General features: G+C 55.5%; 1 protein-coding gene across 2 annotated transcripts in view; it reads left to right on the top strand.

Moving 5' to 3' along the window:
* The window catches only part of asb8 (ankyrin repeat and SOCS box containing 8), a 13,923-nt gene extending 4,281 nt beyond the window's left edge, over positions 1–9,642 (top strand). The window contains exons 2-4 of one of the 2 annotated variants that reach the window (XM_041182469.1): positions 1,250–1,424; positions 7,897–8,001; positions 9,008–9,642. In XM_041182469.1, coding sequence (XP_041038403.1) covers positions 1,299–1,424; positions 7,897–8,001; positions 9,008–9,628 — 852 coding nt within the window. In that variant the 5' untranslated portion in view covers positions 1,250–1,298 and the 3' untranslated portion in view covers positions 9,629–9,642. Of the gene's footprint in view, positions 1–1,249; positions 1,425–7,896; positions 8,002–9,007 lie in introns of those variants that run through there. The other variant, XM_041182470.1, reaches the window with a different exon arrangement.
* Positions 9,643–10,069: the final 427 nt, after the last annotated feature.

Genomic DNA, 10,069 nt, shown 5'->3' with positions numbered 1-10,069 from the left:
CTGTGTGTGTGTGTCTTTCTCTGTGTCCGTCTTCCTGTGTGTCTCTCTCTTCCTGTGTGTCCGTCTTCCTGTGTGTACCTCTCTCTCTCTCTGTGTACCTCTCTCTCTCTCCGTGTACCTCTCTCTCTCTCTTTCTCTGTGTGTGTGTCTCTCTCTGTGTGTGCGTCTGTCTTTCTCTGTGTCCGTCTTCCTGTGTGTCTCTCTCTTCCTGTGTGTGTGTCTCTGTCTTTCTCTGCGTCCGTCTTCCTGTGTGTCTCTCTCTCTCTGTGTACCTCTCTCTCTGTGTACCTCTCTCTCTCTCTCTCTCTGTGTACCTCTCTCTCTCTCTCTCTCTGTGTACCTCTCTCTCTGTGTACCTCTCTCTCTCTCTCTCTCTGTGTACCTCTCTCTCTCTCTCTGTGTACCTCTCTCTCTCTCTCTCTCTGTGTACCTCTCTCTCTCTCTCTCTCTGTGTACCTCTCTCTCTCCACATTGAGCCTGTGATATTTTCAACCTCTCCCGGGTGTCTCTTCTCAATCATCGCCGGTCCCCCTCCTCGTCTCCCCTGCGCTCGGCGCCGAGTGAAACCTCCCTGCCAACACATCGTGGGTTCTGTCTTCCCCCTCCCCCCAACCCCCCACCCCCGCTCCCCCCTCCCGGTTCCTCTCTGGGCCTTAGGTGTACCTGCCCGTGTCTTAGACACCCCAGTCTGACGCCCCAGCTGCTTCACTTGTCGCTACAGCCCCGGGATCCAGGGGCCTGGTCTGGAGCAGGAGAGAGAGACCTTCAGTACCCGGCTCGGTGGGACCTGGGCCGGGGAGGTGGGTTGGGGGCTGCAGAGCCGGACAGGGCTCGAGTCTGCCCCGACAGAGCCAGATTCTGGGTCCCGCTCGCAGTCCTGCTTTGGAGGGAGGGGGGGGGGGGGTGGTGGTGGGGGGAGAAGAGGGGCTCGTGAGCTCAAGAGCTGGGCCCACCGGCGAGGCCCACGGTAGTCGAAGTGCCTTGACTGTTTTACCTGTGAGGGAATGTTGGAGGCGGGGAGGGAGGGAGAGGGAAAGAAGAGGGAGGGGTATGGGGGTGGGGGTGGTGTGGGAGACGGGGGAAGTGGAGGAATGAGCGGGGGGGGGATATGGTGGCGAGGGGAATGGGGGGAGAGGGAGGAATGGGGGAAGGGGGGGGGGAATGGGGAATGGCGAGGGGACTGGTGTCTGTCTGTCTGGGCTGGGTGGTTATATTGCTGCTGCCTCACTGTATTCTCTGTTGGTTGTAGTTGTGTCTGGAACACACTCAGCTCCCAGTACCATGTCTCTGCCGTGTCTATGAGCTCCAGCATGTGGTACATTATGCAGAGCATCCAGAGTAAATACTCACTGTCCGAGCGACTGATCCGCACCATCGCTGTGCGCTCCTTCCCCCACGACAGTGTGGAGGATCTCATCAACCGGGTCAGTATCGGAGCGAGAGGAGGAGTGAGTGACTGAGTGTGTGTGTGTGAGTGAATGTGTGTGAAAGTGCGGGAGTGTGTGTGAGAGAGAGACCTGAGTGTGTGTATGTGAGTGAATGTGTGTGAGAGAGAGACCTGAGTGTGTGTGAGAGAGAGAGAGACCTGAGTGTGTGTATGTGAGTGAATGTGTGTGAGAGTGCAGGAGTGTGTGTGAGAGAGAGACCTGAGTGTGTGTGTGTGAGTGAATGTGTGAGAGAGTGTGGGAGTGTGTGTGTGAGAGAGAGAGACCTGAGTGTGTGTATGTGAGTGAATGTGTGTGTGAGTGCAGGAGTGTGTGTGAGAGAGAGAGACCTGAGTGTGTGTATGTGAGTGAATGTGTGAGAGAGTGTGGGAGTGTGTGTGTGAGAGATAGAGACCTGAGTGTGTGTATGTGAGTGAATGTGTGTGTGAGTGCAGGAGTGTGTGTGAGAGAGAGAGACTTGAGTGTGTGTATGTGAGTGAATGTGTGTGAGAGTGTGGGAGTGTGTGTGTGAGAGATAGAGACCTGAGTGTGTGTATGTGAGTGAATGTGTGTGTGAGTGCAGGAGTGTGTGTGAGAGAGAGAGACTTGAGTGTGTGTATGTGAGTGAATGTGTGTGAGAGTGTGGGAGTGTGTGAGGGAGAGAGAGAGAGACTTGAGGGGGTGAATGTGTGTGAGAGTGCGGGAGTGTGTGTGAGAGAGAGAGACCTGAGTGTGTGTATGTGAGTGAATGTGTGTGAGTGTGGGAGTGTGTGTGTGAGAGAGAGAGACCTGAGTGTGTGTGTGTGAGTGTGTGTGTGTGAGAGAGAGAGAGAGAGACTTGAGTGTGTGTATGTGAGTGAATGTGTGTGTGAGTGCGGGAGTGTGTGAGAGAGAGAGACCTGAGTGTGTGTATGTGAGTGAATGTGTGTGAGAGTGCGGACGTGTGTGAGAGAGAGAGACCTGAGTGTGTGTATGTGAGTGAATGTGTGTGTGAGTGCAGGAGTGTGTGTGAGAGAGAGAGACCTGAATGTGTGTATGTGAGTGAATGTGTGTGTGAGTGCAGGAGTGTGTGTGAGAGAGACCTGAGTGTGTGTATGTGAGTGAATGTGTGTGAGAGTGCGGGAGTGTGTGTGAGAGAGAGAGACCTGAGTGTGTGTATGTGAGTGAATGTGTGTGAGAGTGCAGGAGTGTGTGAGAGAGAGACCTGAGTGTGTGTGTATGTGAGTGAATGTGGGTGAGAGTGCGGGAGTGTGTGTGAGAGAGACCTGAGTGTGTGTATGTGAGTGAATGTGTGTGAGTGCAGGAGTGTGTGAGAGAGAGAGAGAGACCTGAGTGTGTGTATGTGAGTGAATGTGTGTGTGAGAGAGAGAGAGAGACTTGAGGGTGTGAATGTGTGAGAGAGAGACTTGACTGTGTGTATGTGAGTGAATGCGTGTGAGTGCAGGAGTGTGTGAGAGAGAGAGAGAGACCTGAGTGTGTGTATGTGAGTGAATGTGTGTGAGAGTGCGGGAGTGTGTGAGAGAGAGAGAGAGACCTGAGTGTGTGTATGTGAGTGAATGTGTGTGTGAGAGAGAGAGACTTGAGGGTGTGAATGTGTGAGAGAGAGACTTGACTGTGTGTATGTGAGTGAATGTGTGTGAGAGTGCGGGAGTGTGTGTGAGAGAGAGAGAGAGACCTGAGTGTGTGTGTATGTGAGTGAATGTGGGTGAGAGTGCGGGAGTGTGTGTGAGAGAGACCTGAGTGTGTGTATGTGAGTGAATGTGTGTGAGTGCAGGAGTGTGTGAGAGAGAGAGAGAGAGACCTGAGTGTGTGTATGTGAGTGAATGTGTGTGTGAGAGAGAGAGAGAGACTTGAGGGTGTGAATGTGTGAGAGAGAGACTTGACTGTGTGTATGTGAGTGAATGCGTGTGAGTGCAGGAGTGTGTGAGAGAGAGAGAGAGACCTGAGTGTGTGTATGTGAGTGAATGCGTGTGAGAGAGAGAGAGAGACCTGAGTGTGTGTATGTGAGTGAATGTGTGTGTGAGAGAGAGAGACTTGAGGGTGTGAATGTGTGAGAGAGAGACTTGACTGTGTGTATGTGAGTGAATGTGTGTGAGAGTGCGGGAGTGTGTGTGAGAGAGAGAGAGACCTGAGTGTGTGTATGTGAGTGAATGTGTGTGAGAGTGCGGGAGTGTGTGTGAGAGAGAGAGAGACTGAGTGTGTGTATGTGAGTGAATGTGTGTTAGAGTGCAGGAGTGTGTGTGAGAGAGAGAGAGACTTGAGTGTGTGTATGTGAGTGAATGTGTGTGAGAGTGCGGGAGTGTGTGTGAGAGAGAGAGAGACTGAGTGTGTGTATGTGAGTGAATGTGTGTTAGAGTGCAGGAGTGTGTGTGAGAGAGAGAGAGACTTGAGTGTGTGTATGTGAGTGAATGTGTGTGTGAGTGCGGGAGTGTGTGTGAGAGAGAGACCTGAGTGTGTGTATGTGAGTGAATGTGTGTGTGAGTGCGGGAGTGTGTGAGAGAGAGAGAGACTTGAGTGTGTGTATGTGAGTGAATGTGTGTGAGAGTGCGGGAGTGTGTGTGAGAGAGAGAGACCTGAGTGTGTGTATGTGAGTGAATGTGTGTGTGAGTGCGGGAGTGTGTGTGAGAGACCTGAGTGTGTGTATGTGAGTGAATGTGTGTGTGAGAGAGAGAGAGAGACCTGAACGTGTGTATGTGAGTGAATGTGTGTGTGAGAGAGAGAGAGACTTGAGTGTGTGTATGTGAGTGAATGTGTGTGTGAGAGAGAGAGAGACTTGAGTGTGTGTATGTGAGTGAATGTGTGTGAGAGTGCGGGAGTGAGTGAGAGAGAGAGAGAGACCTGAGTGTGTGTATGTGAGTGAATGTGTGAGAGAGTGCGGGAGTGTGTGTGAGAGAGACCTGAGTGTGTGTATGTGAGTGAATGTGTGTGAGAGTGCGGGAGTGAGTGAGAGAGAGAGACCTGAGTGTGTGTATGTGAATGAATGTGTGTGAGAGTGCGGGAGTGTGTGTGAGAGAGAGAGAGACTGAGTGTGTGTATGTGAGTGAATGTGTGTGAGAGTGCAGGAGTGTGAGAGAGAGACCTGAATGTGTGTATGTGAGTGAATGTGTGTGTGAGTGCGGGAGTGAGTGAGAGAGAGAGACCTGAGTGTGTGTATGTGAGTGAATGTGTGTGAGAGTGCAGGAGTGTGAGAGAGAGACCTGAATGTGTGTATGTGAGTGAATGTGTGTGTGAGTGCGGGAGTGTGTGAGAGAGAGAGAGACTTGAGTGTGTGTATGTGAGTGAATGTGTGTGAGAGTGCGGGAGTGTGTGTGAGAGAGAGAGACCTGAGTGTGTGTATGTGAGTGAATGTGTGTGTGAGTGCGGGAGTGTGTGTGAGAGACCTGAGTGTGTGTATGTGAGTGAATGTGTGTGTGAGAGAGAGAGAGAGACCTGAACGTGTGTATGTGAGTGAATGTGTGTGTGAGAGAGAGAGAGACTTGAGTGTGTGTATGTGAGTGAATGTGTGTGTGAGAGAGAGAGACTTGAGTGTGTGTATGTGAGTGAATGTGTGTGAGAGTGCGGGAGTGTGTGTGAGAGAGAGAGACCTGAGTGTGTGTATGTGAGTGAATGTGTGTGTGAGTGCGGGAGTGTGTGTGAGAGACCTGAGTGTGTGTATGTGAGTGAATGTGTGTGAGAGTGCAGGAGTGTGAGAGAGAGAGACCTGAGTGTGTGTGTGTGAGTGAATGTGTGTGTGAGTGCGGGAGTGAGTGAGAGAGAGAGAGACTTGAGTGTGTGTATGTGAGTGAATGTGTGTGAGAGTGCGGGAGTGTGTGTGAGAGAGAGAGACCTGAGTGTGTGTGTATGTGAGTGAATGTGTGTGTGAGTGCGGGAGTGAGTGAGAGAGAGAGACTTGAGTGTGATCATGTGAGTGAATGTGTGTGTGAGTGCAGGAGTGTGAGAGAGAGAGACTTGAGTGTGTGTATGTGAGTGAATGTGTGTGAGAGTGCGGGCGTGTGTGAGAGAGACCTGAGGGTGTGTATGTGAGTGAATGTGTGTGAGAGTGCAGGAGTGTGTGAGAGAGAGAGACTTGAGTGTGTGTATGTGAGTGAATGTGTGTGTGAGTGCGGGAGTGAGTGAGAGAGAGAGAGACTTGAGTGTGTGTATGTGAGTGGATGTGTGTGTGAGTGCAGGAGTGTGAGAGAGAGAGACTTGAGTGTGTGTATGTGAGTGAATGTGTGTGAGAGTGCGGGCGTGTGTGAGAGAGACCTGAGGGTGTTTATGTGAGTGAATGTGTGTGAGAGTGCAGGAGTGTGTGAGAGAGAGAGACCTGAGTGTGTGTATGTGAGTGAATGTGTGTGAGAGTGCGGGAGTGTGTGGGAGAGAGAGAGACCTGAGTGTGTGTATGTGAGTGAATGTGTGTGTGAGTGCGGGCGTGTGTGAGAGACCTGAGTGTGTGTATGTGAGTGAATGTGTGTGAGAGTGCGGGAGTGTGTGAGAGAGAGAGAGAGACCTGAGTGTGTGTATGTGAGTGAATGTGTGTGTGAGTGCGGGCGTGTGTGAGAGAGAGACCTGAGTGTGTGTGTATGTGGTGAATGTGTGTGAGAGTGCAGGAGTGTGTGTGAGAGAGACCTGAGTGTGTGTATGTGAGTGAATGTGTGAGAGTGCAGGAGTGTGTGTGAGAGACCTGTGTGTGAGTGAATGCGTGTGAGAGTGCGGAAGTGTGTGTGAGAGAGAGACTTGAGTGTGTGTATGTGAGAGTGCGGGAGTGTGTGAGAGAGAGAGACCTGAGTGTGTGTATGTGAGTGAATGTGTGTGAGAGTGCGGGAGTGTGTGAGAGAGAGAGAGACCTGAGTGTGTGTATGTGAGTGAATGTGTGTGAGAGTGCGGGAGTGTGTGAGAGAGAGAGAGAGACCTGAGTGTGTGTATGTGAGTGAATGTGTGTGAGAGTGCGGGAGTGTGTGTGAGAGAGAGAGACCTGAGTGTGTGTATGAGAGTGAATGTGTGTGAGAGTGCGGGAGTGTGTGAGAGAGAGAGAGACCTGAGTGTGTGTATGTGAGTGAATGTGTGTGTGAGTGCGGGAGTGTGTGTGAATGTGAGTGAATGTGTGTGAGAGTGCGGGAGTGTGTGTGAGAGAGAGAGAGACTGAGTGTGTGTATGTGAGTGAATGTGTGTGTGAGTGCGGGAGTGTGTGTGAGAGAGACCTGAGTGTGTGTGTATGTGAGTGAATGTGTGTGTGAGTGCGGAGTGTGTGTGAGAGAGTATGTGAGAGAGACTTGAGGGTGTGTGTCTGTGGGACTGCATGTCTACATGTGTATGTGAGAGTGAGAGTGCGGGTGTGTGTGTGTGTGGGACTGTATGTCCATATGTGTGTGAGTGAGTGCAAGAGTGTGAGAGAGAGACTTGAGAGTGTGAGACTGTATGTCTACGTGTGTGTGTGAGTGAGAGTTCGGGTGTGTGTGTGTGTGGGACTGTATGTCCATATGTGTGTGAGTGAGTGCAAGAGTGTGAGAGAGAGACTTGAGAGTGTGAGACTGTATGTCTACGTGTGTGTGTGAGTGAGAGTTCGGGTGTGTGTGTGTGTGGGACTGTATGTCCATATGTGTGTGAATGAGTGCAAGAGTGTGAGAGAGAGACTTGAGAGTGTGAGACTGTATGTCTATGTGTGTGTGTGAGTGAGAGTGCGGGTGTGTGTGTGTGTATGTGTGGGACTGTATGTCTACGTGTGTGAAGAGTGCGGGTGTGTGTGTGGGACTGTATGTCTACATGTGTGTGTGTGAAGTGAGGGTGTGTGTGTGTGTGTGTGTGGGACTGTATGTCTACGTGTTTGTGTGTGAAGAGTGCGGGTGTGTGTGTGTGTGTGGGACTGTATGTCTACGTGTGTGTGTGTGAAGAGTGCGGGTATGTGTGTGTGGGACTGTATGTCTACATGTGTGTGTGTGAAGAGTGCGGGTGTGTGTGTGTGTGTGTGTGGGACTGTATGTCTACGTGTGTGTGTGAAGAGTGCGGGTGTGTGTGTGTGTGTGTGTGGGACTGTATGTCTACGTGTGTGTGTGTGAAGAGTGCGGGTGTGTGTGTGTGTGTGTGTGTGAAGAGTGCGGGTGTGTGTGTGTGTGGGACTGTATGTCTACGTGTGTGTGTGTGGGACTGTATGTCTACGTGTGTGTGTGTGGGACTGTATGTCTACGTGTGTGTGTGAAGAGTGCGGGTGTGTGTGTGTGTATGTGGGACTGTATGTCTACGTGTGTGTGTGAATAGTGAGTGCGGGTGTGTGTGTGTGTGTGTGGGACTGTATGTCTACGTGTGTGTGAATAGTGAGTGCGGGTGTGTGTGGGACTGTATGTCTACGTGTGTGTGTGTGAGTGACTGTGTGTGTAAATGAGCGAGTGCGGGTGTGTGTGAGCGTGTGAGAGTGAGACACAGATTGGGGGACTGGGTGTTCAGAAGGGGTTGGTATCTCACCCCGTGATGTGCTCTGGTTTTGTCCCTGCTTCAGGGAGCCGATATAAACTGCAGTCATGGGACCCTGAAACCACTGCACTGTGCCTGCATGATGTCTGACCCCGACTGTGTGGAGCTTCTACTGGAGAAAGGAGCAGAGGTAAAAGATAATAATCCCACTGAGGGAGCACCTTAATGTCGGAGGGTCAGCGCTGAGGGAGTGCCGCGCTGTCGGAGGGTCAGCGCTGAGGGAGAGCCGCGCTGTCGGAGGGTCAGCGCTGAGGGAGAGCCGCACTGTCGGAGGGTCAGTGCTGAGGGAGTGCCGCACTGTCGGAGGGTCAGCGCTGAGGGAGAGCCGCGCTGTCGGAAGGTCAGCGCTGAGGGAGAGCCAGTGCTGAGGGAGCGCCGCACTGTCGGAGGGGGAGCGCCGAGGGGGTGCAGCACTGTCGGAGGGTCAGCGCCGAGGGACAGCCGCAATGTAGGAGGGTCAGCGCCGAGGGAGAGCTGCACTGTCGGAGGGTCAGTGCTGAGGGAGAGCCGCAGTGTGGGAGGGTCAGTGCTGAGGGAGAGCCGCACTGTCGGAGGGTCAGCGCCGAGGGAGTGCCGCACTGTGGGAGGGTCAGCGCTGAGGGAGCTCCGCACTGTCAGAGGGGGAGCGCCGAGGGGGTGCAGCACTGCCGGAGGGTCAGCGCCGCGGGAGTGACGCACTGTGGGAGGGTCAGCGCCAAGGGAGAGCCGCACAGCCGGAGGGTCAGCGCCGAGGGAGAGCCGCACAGCCGGAGGGTCAGTGCCGAGGGAGCGCCGCACTGCGCGAGGGTCAGTGCCGAGGGAGAGCCGCACAGCCGGAGGGTCAGTGCTGAGGGAGCGCCGCGCTGCGCGAGGGTCAGCGCCGAGGGAGAGCCGCACAGCCGGAGGGTCAGCGCTGAGGGAGAGCCGCACTGTCAGAGGGTCAGCGCCGAGGGAGCGCCGCGCTGCGCGAGGGTCAGCGCCGAGGGAGAGCCGCACAGCCGGAGGGTCAGCGCCGAGGGAGTGCCGCACAGCCGGAGGGTCAGCGCCGAGGGAGCGCCGCGCTGCGCGAGGGGGGGAGCGCCGAGGTGGGGGGGTGGGAGGGGGGGCGCGCGCCGCACGCCGCACTGCCGTGAGGACTAACCGCCGATTCTCCGCAGGTGAACGCGCGGGACGGCTACCACCGGGCGGCCCTGCACTACGCCGCGGAGAAGGACCCGGCCTGCGTGGAGGTGCTGCTGGAGTTCGGGGCCGACCCCGACGCTCCCGACGGCAACATGGACTCCCCCCTGCACTGGGCGGCCTTCAGGGACAGCCACGAGTGCGCCCGGGCGCTGCTGGAGGCCGGCGCCCGGGTCGAGGTGTCGGACCACCACCGGGACACCCCGCTGAGCTGGGCCGCCGCCCGCGGCAACCTGGAGAGCGCCCGGGTGCTGCTGGAGTACGGGGCCGAGGTCAGGGTCCGCAACCTGAAGGGCCAGACCCCCACGTCCAGGCTGCTGGCCCTCTTGGGCCGGGGCCTGGGTGGGCCGAGGGAGGAGGCCTGCCTGAGGCTGCTGGAGAGGGCCGGGGGAGACCGGCCGGACCGGGGTTGGGGGGCCGCCGCCGCCGGCAGCGCCGGCGCCGGCGCGGGCGGCCCCCCGGCCTGGCAGCCCAGCACCCTCAAGGGGCTGAGCCGCTACGCCGTGCGGCGCAGCCTGGGTGCCCGGCACCTCCCGGCGGCCGTCGAGACCCTCCCCCTCCCCAGCTCGGTCAAGGAGTACCTTCTGCTGGCAGGTTGAGGGCCGGAGTGCGGGGGGGGGGGTGGGGGGTGGGGGGAGGGTGGGGGTGGGGAGGGCCGGAGGGGGGGGGTCCGCACTGACCCCTGTCGGACTGCCGAGGTTTGGCAGGAGGAGGCCATTCAGCCCCTCTCCCCGAGACTGTCACACAGGAATAGGAGGAGGCCATTCAGCCCCTCTCCCCGAGACTGTCACACAGGAACAGAAGGAGGCCATTCAGCCCCACTCCCCAAACCTGTTACACAGGAACAGTATGAGGCCATTCAGCCCCTCTCCCCGAGACTGTCACACAGGAATAGGAGGCCATTCAGCCCCTCTCCCCGAGACTGTCACACAGGAACAGAAGGAGGCCATTCAGCCCCACTCCCCAAACCTGTTACACAGGAACAGTATGAGGCCATTCAGCCCCTCTCCCCGAGACTGTCACACAGGAATAGGAGGCCA

Source organism: Carcharodon carcharias (genome assembly GCF_017639515.1).
Source record: "Carcharodon carcharias isolate sCarCar2 chromosome X unlocalized genomic scaffold, sCarCar2.pri SUPER_X_unloc_1, whole genome shotgun sequence".
NCBI lineage: Eukaryota > Metazoa > Chordata > Chondrichthyes > Lamniformes > Lamnidae > Carcharodon > Carcharodon carcharias.
Note: the sequence above shows the minus strand (reverse complement) of the source record. Positions and strands in the feature narration are given on the sequence as shown.